The 15,328-nt window shown below is 40.4% G+C and overlaps 1 protein-coding gene across 2 annotated transcripts in view; it reads left to right on the top strand.

The window, feature by feature from the left end:
• The first annotated feature begins 1,925 nt into the window (after nucleotides 1-1,925).
• The window catches only part of LOC118665735 (aldo-keto reductase family 1 member D1-like), a 59,626-nt gene continuing 46,223 nt past the window's right edge, over nucleotides 1,926-15,328 (top strand). For both annotated transcript variants that reach the window (XM_036327030.1, XM_036327029.1), the window contains exon 1: nucleotides 1,926-2,018. In XM_036327030.1, coding sequence (XP_036182923.1) covers nucleotides 1,926-2,018 — 93 coding nt within the window. The remainder of the gene's footprint in view (nucleotides 2,019-15,328) is intronic.

Here is a 15,328-nt window from a genome sequence, read left to right as displayed (position 1 = left end):
TCGCATGGCCGGGTACTCGCTCTCCCCAGCCGCCTATAGCTGCTGCCACCGCTGCCAGCCAAAGTCTCCCTCCCTTCCCCAAGTTGCCTGCTGCCACCACCGCTGCGAGCTGGGGCCTGCTTCCCTTCTCCCTGCTGGCACAGCCCCCTGGTCGAACTCCCAGTTGAGGGGACAATTTGCATACTGTGCTTTTATTATATAGGAGACTATGCAACAATAAAAACTAAAGAAGCTATTGATACAAGCCACAACCTGGTTGGATCTCAAACAGATTATGCTGACGGAAAGAAGGCAATTTCAAAAGACTATATATACGGTATGATTCCATTCATATGATATTCTCAAAAGATAAAACAATAGGAATGAACAACAGGGAGTGACTTCTCCAGGAGGTGCAGGTGGTGGAGGGGGTGATTATAAAGAAATAACAAGAAGGCATTCTCTGGGTTATAGAATGTTTCAGTATCATAGATGTGATGGTTGTTATATAAATCTGTACATGTGCTAAAACTCATAGAGCTAGAAAGTCAATAATAAAGAGACATTCTAGCTAACATCTTAGCACACAAAGGTGGCAATGAGTAATGGACTGATATGACAACTGATATTGAGGACCATTACTGTCCACATTCCACACTGCCCCACGCTGGTGGAAATTATTGTGCCCACTGCCTGTGTGTATATTAGCAAGAATGAATTTCCTAGAAAGAGGGCAAGTCAATTTCAGACAAACTTCAGGACACTTCCATCATCATGGACTGTTGCACAGTCCTTTACAGGAAGATTAAAATAAATAACCATTGTTTCCCTAATTACTACTTCTTTCCCTTTCATTAACAACATCCAGAATCTTCCCAGGAGGGATTAACCCAGCGGTTCTCAACCTGTGGATCGTGACCCCTTTGGGGGTTGAAAGACCCTTTAACAGCGGTTAAGACCATCAGAAAATACATATATAATTACATATTGTTTTTGTGATTAATCACTATGCTTTAATTATGTTCAATTTTTTAACAATGACGTAGGGGGTCACCACAACATGAAGAACTGTATTAAAGGGTCGCGGCATTAGGAAAGTTGAGAACCACTGGATTAACCCCAACTCCACATGTAGAAATGGCTTCTACTAGTATTCTCTTAAGGCAATTAAATCAGTCTTTTATTTCCTTTGACCACTCTGATTGATTTAGCAATGGATGGTTCAACCAAAAAAGACTATTGAGGCAACAAAGACTCCATTCCTGGGTTATGCTTGAGCTAAGGAGGAGGTAAGCTCTGTTTTTGTGGACTTGAAGCTGGAGCTGAGTCACTTCAAGGGCTGATTACTGTCTTTCAATGATAAGGGGAGAGTCAGCTGAGAAAGCCAGGAGACAAAGGGTGTGAAATTGTTTCTTGCCTTTTCCTTTGTTCCTCTGGCCCAAAGTTTCCAAAATTACCTCAAGGTGGTAGCAATCCAGACCCCTGCCCAATCCTGCTGCCTCAAAATCTCCAGGGAAGTTCTGGGAAAGGAACTACTCTAGTCTCACCTAAGCTAGTCCTAATGTTGATGTTTTCAGGAATATGAACCAATAAATTTCCTTTATATTCTAAGAGAATTTGAGATAGACCTGTTAGTTGGCAACAAAAACATCCTAACAGAACCCCACTCAATTCCTTTCCTTTTTCGTTGTTGTTGTTGTTCAAACTTTTCTTTGCAGAGGTATAAGCATAAACTCTCAATTGAGTTATTCTTATGTTCAAAGGACAATCTCAGTATTTCCATAACAACCTAGAAGAAAACAGGTTGAGAAATAGATCTGTCAATCTCTCTTCCCTCCCACTGCTCCTCCCTCTTGCCCTCCTTTCTTTCATTAAATAGGACCTAGGAAACCTGTCCAAAGTGTTCTGAATCACTCCTAGAAATCTGAAGTCCTAGGCTGTCCAAGATGGAACTCACTGCAGTAGATCACCGCATACCTCTAAGTGATGGAAACAGCATTCCTATCATTGGGTATGGTACCTGCCCACCCCATACAATGGTAAATTTATCTCTCTTTCTGTATGTTTTTTTTTTTAATAAGAAACGTTTCTAAAGTATAATCTGTAATTCATTTTAAATGGATATCACTGATTCACTTTTTGTAATACTGAAAGCAACTTCCAAGGGCTATTGTTTGGCTGAATGAGTATTGAGCCAATCATTAAACTAAATCAATTTGTGATTTAAAATGATCTTGGATTAGAGAATGGGACCTTTCTGCTTTCTTGACTAAAATTCAGCAGGGTGCTTCTTATATTTTGATATCAAGCATATGAAATCACTGAGTTTATGGCCTGTGATTTTTTTAAGTTCATATTTGAGCACTTTTAGTTCAGTCTAAAATGCATCTCTGTAGCAATATGTTTACAAATACATCTCCTAGAGCAAAGGAAACTACAGAGAAAATAAACAAATTGACTATATCAAAATAAGCTTCTGCACAGCAAAAGTAACCATCGACAAAATGAAAAGGGAGCCCACAGTATAAGAGAACATTCTCACCAACACTTGCTGATTTTTTAAATGTATGCAACTCTGGTTTTCATTTGCACTTCCTTTCAACTTTACATGAGATTAATTTTTCATATTTTTATTAGTCATTTGGAGATCTTTTGCAAAGTGACTGTGTCTTCCACAAATGTTTCTTTATTGGATTTCTCTTCTCTTATTGCTATAGTGGATTTTTAAAATATCTGCATATGAGTTGTTCATCTGTTACATCTATGTGAAAATATCTCTTCCCACTTACCTTTTTATTCTTTTAATGAATGGTGTCTTCTGATGACCATAGATTCCCAATTTTAATGTGCTCACCTTTAGCACTCTTTTAATTTATCTTTAGTACTTTCTGTGGCTTAAGAAATCCTTCTCTACCCAAGTGTTAAATTGGGAAATCTGGGAACAGCCTCTGAGAAGGAGATTTGCACGCAGGAGGCTTATTGGAGAGTACTCTCAAAGACCAGACCTAAGGGTGTGTGCAAAGGGGACAGTTGAACTGCGATGCAGTTGCACATCAATGCCACAGGAGTTCTGGAATGGGAATGGTGCCACAGAGTTGTGCTGACTTCAGGTAAGGGCATCAGGCCTTTATACCCTGGGTCATCCATAGAGGGAACCGGATGTGAGTAATGAGCAGCCAACACTTTTGATGAAGAGGAAATGCAGTTCATTATGACATGTTCTACCCCTGCTGTCAATTGCTTTTATATGCTGAGTTCAGCTCTGGGAACAGCTCTTCCAGAATTCTGTTTGGTCTGTTTCCTGGGAAAAATTTTAAAGAGGTAGGTTAGCAGGATGAATAGGGCCCTTGCCACTAATGCTGTCTTCAATTGTAACTTCTACTTATTCTCTTCCTCCCAGAATACCCATTCTAAGTTCCCTGTATCCTTAGCCAGTATCTCTGCTAGTCTGGGTGACTTACCTAGTATTATGTCCCAAATCCTCATCCCTGAGTTGTCTGAATCCCTAGTCAACTACCCTCTCAAGTCTTGGCTGCTGCCTTGTCCATTAACAATCACAATTGGTAATAAGTATATCATTGCTTCACCTATCCCCTTATGATAAGGTACTGTACCCCTGCCAATATGGCAATTCTTTCCTTGAATGCTGAACTCTTACAATAAGGAGGCTGATTTCCCCTGTGAATTAGGACCTTTAGAGTCACAGAGCCTAAAATTCAGGGATGGGAAGCACAAGTAGGTCAAAGGGAGTGATGCTAAAATGAATCACTCCAACGGGGTTTTCAGACTCATGTATTGTACTTATTACACAATACCATACAAATATGTTGCCCTAGGACATATGTTATATCCTGTAGTTCCAAAGACAGAGAAACATCGATCAGATCGTCAAACCTCAGAGGGAAGGTAGGGGAGGGTGGGTTAAGGGGCAGATATCAACCAAAGGACTTTTATGCATGCATATAAGCCTAACCAATGGACACAGACAACAGGGGGGTGAAGGCATGAGTGGGGCGGGGGGATAATATGGAATTACATATGTAATACCTTAATTAATAAAGAAAAAAAGGAAGTTCATCCTTAAGGACTTGTTCATTTCTCAAGTGGAGGAAGGGTGCTATTGGCCATTTAAGGAAATAGAACTCTTTATTTTACTGAGATTGTCTTTAATTGTGAAAAATAATCTTTGCACTTTAGATTCTCCTATCATATCACTTATTTCAGTCTACATATATGGTATTCTATTTGATCTGATTTTTTTCTCTAAAATTTATTTTCCTAACAAAGCTGTTAGAATTTATATAGAACTAGAGGCCCAGCGCACAAAAATCTGTGCACTGGGGTGGGGGTGGGGGGTGGTGGCCCTCAGCCTGGCCTGTGCCCTCTCGCAGTCTGGGACCCCCTCAGGGGATGACCACCTGCTGGCTTAGGCCCGCTCTCCAGGGTATTGGGCCTAAGATGGCAATCAGACATTCCTCTGGCAGCCAGGTAGCCCTTGGGGGATGTCCACTTGCCAGCAGGGAGCAGGCATAAACTGCAGTCAGACATCCTTAGCACTGCTGAGGAGGCAGGAGAGGCTCACACCACTACTGCTGTACTGGCAGCCATCAGCCTGGCTTGTGGTTGAGCAGAGCTCCCCATGTGAGAGTGTGCTGAGAATCAGAGGGCAGCTCCTGCATTGAGCATCTCCCCCCTGGTGGTCAGTGTGTGTCATAGTGACCAGTCATTCCCAGTCTTTCTGTTGTTAGGGTCAGTTTGCATATTACCCTTTTACTATATAGGACAGAGGCCTGGTGCACGGGTGGGGGCCGGCTGGTTTGCCCTGAAGGGTGATATGGATCAGGGTGGGGGTCCCGCTTGGGTGCCTGGCCATCCTGGATGAGGGGATGATGGCTGTTTGCAGCTGGTCACACCCCCTTCAGGGTGGGGGTCCCCACTGGAGTGCCTGGCTAGTCTGAGTGAGGGGCTGAGGGCCATTTTCAGGCTGGTGGGCGACTGAAGCTCTCAACCTCTTTTTTTTTTTTTTTTTAATTCTGGGATTTATTTACCTTCTATGGCTGTTACTGGAGCTGAGAGCCGGCTTTACCTCTGAGGCCCAGCTCCAGCTCTGAGACCTCTGCTGGCTGAAAGCAGGTATCTGTGGTTTGGTTGGCTTCTATAATTGAAACCCTGTTGCAGCTCCAGTTCTGAGGCCCCAGCTGGCTGAAAGCAGCTATCTGGGGTTTGTTTAGCTTCTATAATTGCAACATTGTTTCTTAGAGTGCAGCTCAGAGCCCGGCAGCGGCAGGCAGGACCCTTGGCTTCCTCCATCACTAGAGCAAGCAAGCCTCCTTTCCGGTTCAGCTGCCTGGCTGCTGGCCACCATCTTGGTTGGCAGTTAATTTGCATATCAACCTGATTAGCCAATGGGAAGCATGTTGGAGGTATGGTTAATTACCCTATTTGTCTTTTATTAGAGTAGATTCTCTAATGCTACATTTAAAAATTATAAAGTTTGTTGTTTGGAGCTCCAGTGGCACAATCGGTTAGCACGCGGTACTAATACAGCATAAAGTTTGTTGTTTAAGTCCACATATCCAACTTGTTTATCCAGATTGGTTAGAATTAATTAATAATTAATTACTAATTTAGTAATTATAGTTCACCCAATTGCTGCTTCTGTCATGTAAGGGTGAATATTTTTGTAAATATGTTTTTATTGATTTTAGAGAGAAAGCAAGAGGGAGGGAGAGAGAGAGAGAGAGAGAGAGAGAGAGAGAGAGGAACATGGATCAGTTGCCTCCAGTATGCACCTGTGTCATGGGTATGTGCCCTAAGTGGGAAATGAACCAGTTACCTTTTGGTGCTAGAGATGATGCTCAAGGAACTGAGCCACTCCAGCCAATGCAGGGAGAATATTTTATTTTATTTTATTTTATTTTTTATTGTCTAAAGTTTTACATGTGTCTCATTTTTCCCCAATTGACCCTGCCACTCCCCCAGCCATTCCCACCCTGGGCAATCCCCCACCGCACCAGTGTCTGTGTCCTTTGGTTATGCTAATATGCATGCATACAAGTCCTTTAGTTGCTCTCTAACCCCCCTCCCCTACCATTTATCTCTAGATCGATCTATTTTTCCTCATCAAATTATGTTGATCATTATATCCCATATATGAGTGAGATCATGTGATATTTATTTTTCTCTGACTGGCGTATTTCACTTAGTATAATGCTCTCCAGTTCCATCCAATATTGTTGCAAATGGTAACAATTCCTTCTTTTTGACAGCAGCATAGAATTCCATTGTGTAGATGGACCACAGTTTTTTAATCCATTCATCTGCTGATGAGCACTTAGGCTGTTTCCAACTCTTAGCTATTGTAAATTATGCTGCTATGAACATAGGGTTGCAGATATCCTTTCTGATTGGTGTTTTTGGTTTCTTGGGATATAGTGCTAGAAGTGGGATTACTGGGTCAAATGGGAGTTTCATTTTTAATTTTTGAGGAAACTCTATAATATCTCCCACAATAGCTGCACCAGTCTGCATGCCCACCAGCAGTGCAAGAGGGTTCCTTTTTCTCCACATCCTCATCAGCACTTGTAGTTTGCTGATTTGTTGATGATAGCCATTCTGACAGGTGTGAGATGGTATCTCATTGTTGTATTGATTTGCATCTCTCAGATGATCACTGACTTTGAGCATGTTTTCATATGTCTCTGGGCCTTCTGTATGTCCTCTTTCGAAAAGTGTCTCTTGAGATCCTTTGACCATTTTTTGATTGGATTGATTATCTTCCTAAGGAGAATATTTTTAACAAAGAAAGAGTGTACCATATATTCAGTTTTTAGAAAAGTATCTTTAATGATGGTTAAATAATTAAAGACTTTCACTACTATAACTTGTTTCTGTGACATAATCTTTACTAAACAAAGCACCATCCAAATATTACTTCAGGCTAATAGTCAATACCACACTTTTACCTTAGCCCTTGTCTTTTTCACTTCCTTCTTTATTGAATTTATTGGGGTAACATTAGTTAACAAAATTATATAGATTTCAGGTGTATAATTGAATAATACAGCATCAGTATTGTATGTTCATCAACCAAAGTCGTCTCTTTTCATCACCATTTATCATCCCTTTACCCCTTTCTACTTCCTTCCACCCCCCTTTCCCTCTAGTAGTCACCATACTTTGTCCATGAGGATGTTTTGGTTTGTTTTGTTTTGTTTAATCCCTTCACCTTTTTCATTCAGCCCCTCAACTCCTGTGCCCTCTGACAGCTGTCAGTCTTGTCTCTGCATCTATAAGTCTGTTTTTATTTATGTTTTGTTAATTTTGTTCATTAGATTCCACATGTAAGTGAGATCATGTGATACTTCTCTTTCTCTGACTGGATTATTTCACATACCATAATACTTTCCAGGTCCATCCAGGTTGTTGCAAAGGGTAAGATTTCCTTCTTTTTAACAACAGAGTAATCGTCCATTGTGTAAATGTATCACAGCTTTTTTATCCACTCCTTTACTGATGGGCACTTGGGCTACTTCCAAATCTTGGATATTATAAATAATGCTGAAATGAACATAGGGGTACATATCTTCTTTCCAATTAATGTTTCAGGTTTCTTTGGCTATATCCCCAGAAATGGAATCACTGACTCATAAGGCAGTTCCATTTTTAATTTTGTTTCCTCACCTAAGGATATATTTACTGATTTTAGAGAGAAAGAGGAAGGAAGAGAGAGAGAGAGAGAGAGAGAGAGAGAGAGAGAGAGAGAAAGAAAGAGTGTGTATATGTGTGTGTGTATGTGTGTGTGTGTGTGTGTGTGTGAGAGAGAGAGAGAGAGTCAGAGAGAGACAGAGAGAGACAGAGAGATACATTGATGTGAGAGAGAAACATTGATTGGTTGCCTCCTGCACGCACCCTGACTGAGGCACAAACCCACAACCTAGGTATGTGCCCTGACTGAGAATCGAACCCGAATCCTTTTGGTGTATGGGACAATGTTCCAACCTACTGAGCAACCTGGTCAGAGTTCCACTTTTCATTTTTTGAGGAAACTCCATACTGCGTTCCACAGCAGCTACACCAATAGGCAATCCCACGAACAGCACCCAAGGGTTTCCTTACTCCACGTCATCACGCACACTTGTTTATTAATTTACTAGAGGCCCGATGCATAAACACAAACTTTGTGCAAGGGGTTTGGCCCTCACAGCCCTGGCTTCATCTGGAAGGTCGTCTGGATGGCTGTTCTGCTGTTCTGCCTAATTAGCACATTAGCTCTTTATTATATAGGATTGATGATAGCCATTCTGACAGGTGTGAGGTGATATCTTATTGTGGTTTTAATTTGCAGTTATCTAATGATTAGTAACACTGAGCATCCTTTCATATATCTACCTATTGGCCAACTGTTTGTAGAGACACATTTTTATATATTTAAAATGTCATCTCAGAGCATCATAGTGGAATACATAGACCTATGTCTATCTGCCCTTAAATCTACAACTAATCAGACATCTTTAATGCAATAAAAGTTACTCTGTTCAACACACTAGCAAGCTTGAGAGAGACACACATTGGTACATCTGAAGGAGGGTGTATTGGAACACTTAGGGGAGGCAAGATGAGGGAGAAAAAAGGGATGGTGTCTGCAGATGTGGTTCCACAGCCACCATGGCTAGCCTGTGGCCCCAGCTAATGGGGTAGTGGTGGAGGAGTCGGGGTGGAGCGCTCACACTATGGCCCAGTGGAGAGTAAGAGGGATAGAAACAGCATTGGCACCTGAGAACCTGCTTCCTCCTCCCTTACTGCAGTGGAGCATGGTAGCAAAAGCAAAGACATGTCTCTGGTCTCCCAACTCTATATAGCGCAGTGGCACCAGTCAGGAAGGGAACCAGGTAACCGAGCACTGGGTTCACAAAGCAAACTCTCCCCTCACCCACTACATCCTCATACCATAGTAGTGAGGCCTCCAGACCCAGAGGAACAAAATACAGCAGAGCACTCACCACCCTATCACCCAGGTGACAACTCCCATGACCACAGTGGTGACCCCTCCACCCCAGAGGCAAGTAGAATTGGTAAGAGAAAACAGAAGCTTGTACTAGAGTACCATCTACTGGTAGACAAAACAAAGACCTCTAATTATCAACTTGATGAATTAAAATTAAGACAGTACCTAAATAAGAAAGATATTTTAAATGTTGTAGCAGAGGAACAACCCATCAAGTACCATGAACAATCAAGGTAACATGGTAACAGAGAAAGGAAATAACAATTCCACAAATAAGTGAGATCATGTGGCCAATGGAACAGAACAGAGAACCCAAGCCATTATGCTCAATTAATATGTGACAAAGGAGACATTTATTTTTCTCTGACTGGCGTATTTCGCTTAGCATAATGCTCTATAGTTCCATCCATAATGTTGTAAATGGTTAACAATTCCTTCTTTTTGACAGCAGCGTAGAATTCCATTGTGTAGATGTACCACAGTTTTTTAATCCATTCATCTGCTGTTGGGCACTTAGGCTGTTTCCAAATCTTAGCTATTGTAAATTGTGCTGCTATAAACACAGGGGTGCATATATCCTTTCTGATTGGTGTTTCTGGTTTCTTGGGATACATTCCTAGAAGTGGGATTACTGGGTCAAATGGAAGTTTCTTTTTTAATTTTTTGAGAAAACGCCATAATGATTTCCACAGTAGCTGCCCAAGTCTGCATTCCCACCAGCAGTGCAAGAGGGCTCCTTTTTCTCTGCATCCTCCCCAGCACTTGTTGTTTGTTGATTTGTTGATGACAGCTATTCTGACAGGTGTAAGATGGTACCTCATTGTTGTTTTGATTTGCATCTCTAGAATGATTAGTGACTTTGAGCATGTTTTCATATGTCCCTTGGCCTTCTGTATGTACTCTATTAAGGTCCTTTGCTGATTTTTTTGACTGGATTGTTTATCTTCCTTTTGTTAAGTTGTATGAGTTCCCTGTAAATTTTAGAGATTAACCCCTTATCAAAGATAACATTGGCAAATACGTTATCCCATGCAGTGAGCTTTCTTTTTCTTTTGTTAATGGTTTCTTTTGCTGTGCAGAAGCTTTTTATTTTGATGTAGTCTCATTATTTTATTTTCTCCTTAGTTTCCATTGCCCTAGGAGCTATATCAGTGAAGATACTGCTATGTATGACATATGTCTGCTATTTTTCTTCCTATGGCTTCTTCTAAACTTTTTATGGTTTCCCGCCTTACATTTAAGTCTTTTATCCATTTTGAGTTTCATTTTGTGTATGGTGTAAGTTGGTGGTCTAGTTTCTTTCTTTTTTTTTTTTTTTCAAATATCCGTCCAATTTTCTCCACACCATTTATTGAAGAGACTGTCTTGACTCCATTATATGGTCTTGTCTCCTTTGTCACATATTAATTGAGCATAATGGCTTGGGTTGACTTCTGGGTTCTCTGTTCTGTTCCCTTGGTCTACATATCTGCTCTTGTGACAGTACCAGGCAGTTTTGAGAACAGTGGCTTTGTAATATAGCTTGCTATCTGGTATTGTGATCCCTCCAACATTGTTTTTCCTTCTCAGGATTGCTGTGGTTATTTGAGGTCCCTTTTTCTTATTCCATATGAATATTTGAAGAGTTTGTTCTAAGTCTATGAAATATGCTGTTGGTATTTTAATGAGGATTGCATTGAACCTATAGATTGCTTTGGGTAGTATGGACATTTTAATTATGTTGATTCTACCAATCTATGAACAGGGTATATTCTTCCATTTGTTTATGTGTTCTTCTATCTCTTTTTTTCAGTGTCCTGTAATTTTCTAAGTACAGTTCCTTTACATCCTTGGTTAAATTTATTCCTAGTATCTTACTTTTTTTGCTGCAATGGTAAATATGATTTTTTTTTTTTTTTAGTTTCTCTTTCTGTGAGTTCATTATTGGTATATAAAAAAGCCATAGATTTCTTGGTGTTAATGGTGCATACTGCTACAGTGCCGCATTCATTTATTAATCTAGTAGTTTTTTGATGGAGTTTTTAGGGTTTTCAATGTACAATATCATGTCATCTGTGATAATGATAGTTTTACTTCTCTTCCAATTTGGATGCCTTTTATTTCTTCTTCTTGTCTGATCGCTATGGCTAGCACTTCAAGTACTATGTTGAACATGGGTGGTGAAAATGGGCATCCCTGTCTTGTTCCTGTTCTTAGGGGAAATGGTTTTAGTTTTTGCTATAAGGCTTATATTATGTTGAGGTATGATCCCTCTATTCCCACTTTACTGAGAGTTTTTATCAGAAAAGTATATAGGATTTTTTGTCAAATGACTTTTCTGCGTCAATTGATATGATTATGTGATTTTAAAAAATATTTTATTGATTTTTTACAGAGAGGAAGGGAGAGAAATAGAGAGTTAGAAACATTGATGAGAGAGAAACATGGATCAGCTGCCTTTCGCACACCCCCTACTGGGGATGTGCCCGCAACCAAGGTACATGCCTTGGATGGGAATCAAACCTGGGACCTTTCAGTCTGCAGGCCGACACTCTATCCACTGAGCCAAACTGGTTAGGGCTGATTATGTGATTTTTGTCTTTTAATTTGTGTATGTGACATATTACGTTTATTGATTTGTGGATATTGTACCAGCTTTGCATCCCTGAAATAAATCCCCCTTGGTCATGATGTCTGATCTTTCTAATGTAATGCTGGATCCAGTTTGTTAAAATTTTGTTGAGGATTTTAGCATCTATGTTCATCAGGGACAGTGACCTGAAATGATCTTTCTTTGTAGTGTCTTTATCTGGTTTGGGGATTAGGGTAATGCTAGCTTTGTAGAAAGAGCTTGGAATTGTGCCTTCCTCTTGAAGTTTTTGGAATAATCTGAGAGGGATAGGTTTTAGTTCTTCTTTGAATATTTGGTAAAACTCCCCTATGAAGCCATGCAGTCCAGAGCTTTTGGTTGCTGGAAGCTTTTTGATTACTGTTTCAATTTCATCAGTCATTATCAGCCTATTAAGGTTTTTTTTATTCTTCCTGATTGAGTTTTAGAAGCTTGTGTTTTTCTAGGAATATGTCCTTTTCATCAAGGTTGTCCAGTTTGTTGGAGTAGAGTTGTTCCTAGTTTTTTACAATCCTTTGTATGTCTGTAGAGTCAGTTGTTACTTCACTTCTTTCATTTCTGATTTTATTTTGGTCCTCTCTGTTTCTTGGTGAGCCTGGCTAGAGGTTCATCAATCTTGTTTATCCTTTCAAAGAACCAGCTCTTGGTTTCATTGATCTTTTGTATTGTTTTTGGTTTCTGTCATTTATTTCTGCTGTGATCTTCATTATTTCCTTCCTTCTGGTTACCCTGAGATTTTCTTGCTGCTCTCTTTAAATTGAAAGGTTAGATAATTTACCTTTTCTTTTCTTTTTTTTTTAGGTAGGCCTGCAGAGCTATGAACTTCCCTCTTAGGACTGCTTTCACTGTGTCCCATAGGTTTTGGATTTTTGTGTTTTCATTGTAATTTGTTTCTAGGATGTTCTTTGGTAACCCAATCATTGTTTAATAGCATGCTATTTAGCCCCCAAGTGTTTGATTTTTTTTTTGGTTTTTATTGTAATTTTATGCCATTGTGACCTGAGAAGATTCTTGGTATGATTTCTATCTTCTTGAATTTGAAGAGACCTTGACTGTGTCCTATTATGTGGTCTATCTTAGATGTCTATTAAGTCCATCTGATCTAGTGAGTCATTTAGGATTGCTGTTTCTTTGCTGATTTATTTGCTTAGAGGATTTATCCAGTGGTGTCAATGGGGTATTAAAGTCCCCTACTATGATTGTATTGCTGTCAATCTTTCCCTTGATATCTTCTAGAAGTTTTTTTATGTATTTGGCTGCTCCTGTATTGGGTGCATATATATTTACCAGAGTTATTTCCTAGTGCTGAATTGCTCCCTTTAGTGTTATGAAGTCGCCCTCCTTATCTCTTGTTGTGGCCTTTACTTTGAGGTCTATTTTGTCAGATATAAGTATTGCTATCCCAGCTTTTTTCTCATTTTCATTGGCATAAAATTTTTTTCCCCATCCCTTCACTATCAGTCTGTATAAATCCTTTATTTTGAGTGGGTCTCTTGTAGACAGCAAATATATGGGTCATGTTTTCTTATCCATTCAGCTACCCTATTTCTTTTGACTGGAGCATTTAATTATTTACATTTAATGTTATTAATGACAAGCACTTTATTGTCACCATTTTTATTCTTCATGCTTATGTTCCTTCTTGCCTTTCTATTACTTCTTTTTATAGCAGTCCCTACAGTGGCTCTCAACCTTCCTAATGCCGCGACCCTTTAATACAGTTCCTCATGTTGTGGTGACCCCCAACCATAAAATTATTTTCATTGCTACTTTATAACTGTAATTTTGCTACTGTTATGAATCGTAATATGCAGTATGTAATCTGATATGCAGTATGTATTTTCATTGTTCGTGACCCACAGGTTGAGAACCGCTGCTGAGCATTTCTGGCTTGGTAATAAACTCTCTTAGCCCTTTGTTGTCTGAGAAGCTCCTGATTCCACCTTCAATTTTGAATGATAGCCTTGCTGGATATAGTATTCTTGGATTCAGTCCCTTGCTTTACATCACTGTATATTTTATTCCATTCCCTTCCCATCTGGCCTGATGTGTTTCTGTTGAGAAATCAGTTTTTATTCTAATGGAAGATCCCTTGAAGGTAATTTTCTGTCTCTCTCTGGCAGCCTTTAAGATTCTTACTTTGTCATTGATTTTTGCCAATTTAATTATGATGTGTCTTGGCGTTGGTCTTTTTTGGGTTCAACTTGTTGGGGACTCTATGTGCTTCTAGGACTTATATGGTTTTTTTTCTTCCCAATATCAGGGAAGTTTTCTGTCATTATTTTTAAACAATATTCCTTGCTTTGCTTCCTCTCCTTCTGGTACCCATATTATGCAGATGTTGTTTCATTTCGTGTTGTCCCAAAGCTCCCTTAGGCTCTCCTCCTGCTTTTTAAGTTTTCTTTCCAGTTGCTGCTGTGTTTGTTTTCCTACCTTGTCCTCTAATTCACTGATACAGTCCTCAGCCTCTTATAGTCTACTGTTGAAGCCTTCCATTGTGTTCTTTATTGCAGCTAGGCCATTCGTTGTTTCCTCTTAATTCCTCTTCATGTTAGTGACATTCTCATTCAGCTCCTTAAAATTCTCATTGAGTTGTGTGTATTTTTCATTTAGACATTTGAGCATCCTTATAACCATTGCTCTGAATTCTTTCTCTGACCTATTACTTGCCTCCATTTCATTTAAGTCTCTTTCTGGTGATCCTCTTTTTCTTTCCTTTACGGATTGTTTTTTTATCTCCTCATTTTTTGCTGTAACGTTTTAATTGTTCTATGTCATATATCCAACTGCTTTTCTACCCAGGTCCTTTTGGAGGTGGTGCTATGTAGTTGGTGGTTTTGGGGTTCCAGTGGTGCGGTCTCTCATGTCTCCTGGGCTTGGTGATCTAGTGGAGCCCCCTACTTGATCTATTTGGGCTCTCTTGATGTAGCTGGGTCTTGAATGTTAGTTTTTTATTTGTGGATGAAGCTCATTCACGGATTGGCAAAGTGACTCACCCCTGGCTTCATTGTGCAAGCTGTTGTAGATATGATCATGGTTCCAGCTCTTGTGGAAAGTGTTGCCTGATGTCTCACTGGTATGTGCTCACTGTGATTTCCCAGTCAATGGCCTGGGAAGAAGGGGTCTCAGGGCCGCAGGCTCAGGTACTCTGACTTTGGCCAGTGTTTTGTGACTTGCTGGGGTAGCAAAACTCTGCAACTTACTATGAGGGTCCCAGAGCCCGTGAAGGTGGGGGGCAGCTATCCCATTGTCTGTGGTTACGAATTTGTGACTCTGGCAAAAGTGATTTCCCTCTCTCAGTTATACGGGAGTTCAGGAGCAAGCAGCTGGGGATATAAGAATCTTGGGAGCTGAAACTGGTTTGGCTCAGTGGATAGAGCGTCGGCCTGCGGACTGAAAGGTCCCAGGTTCGATTCCGGTCAAGGGCATGTACCTGGGTTGCGGGCACATCCCCGGTGGGAGATGTGTAGGAGGCAGCTGATCGATGTTTCTCTCTCATCGATGTTTCTAACTCTCTATCTCTCTCCCTTCCTCTCTGTAAAAAAATCAATAAAATATATTAAAAAAAAAAATCTTGGGAGTCTGTGGCTGAAACAATGTGACCTTGTCTGGGGAGGTGAGTCCTCAGTAACACACCAAGGTGTCCAGAGGTAGGCAGCTGGGAGGGGGGTGTCATGGATCCTGCTGAAGGAGCCGTATGCCCCTTGGTTGGAGATGCACGCGCCCAGTGGCAG

This window comes from Myotis myotis, unplaced genomic scaffold (assembly GCF_014108235.1).
Source record: "Myotis myotis isolate mMyoMyo1 unplaced genomic scaffold, mMyoMyo1.p scaffold_m19_p_11, whole genome shotgun sequence".
Lineage (NCBI taxonomy): Eukaryota > Metazoa > Chordata > Mammalia > Chiroptera > Vespertilionidae > Myotis > Myotis myotis.
The sequence above is the reverse complement of the archived record's forward strand: the minus strand, read 5'-3'. Positions and strand labels throughout refer to the sequence as shown.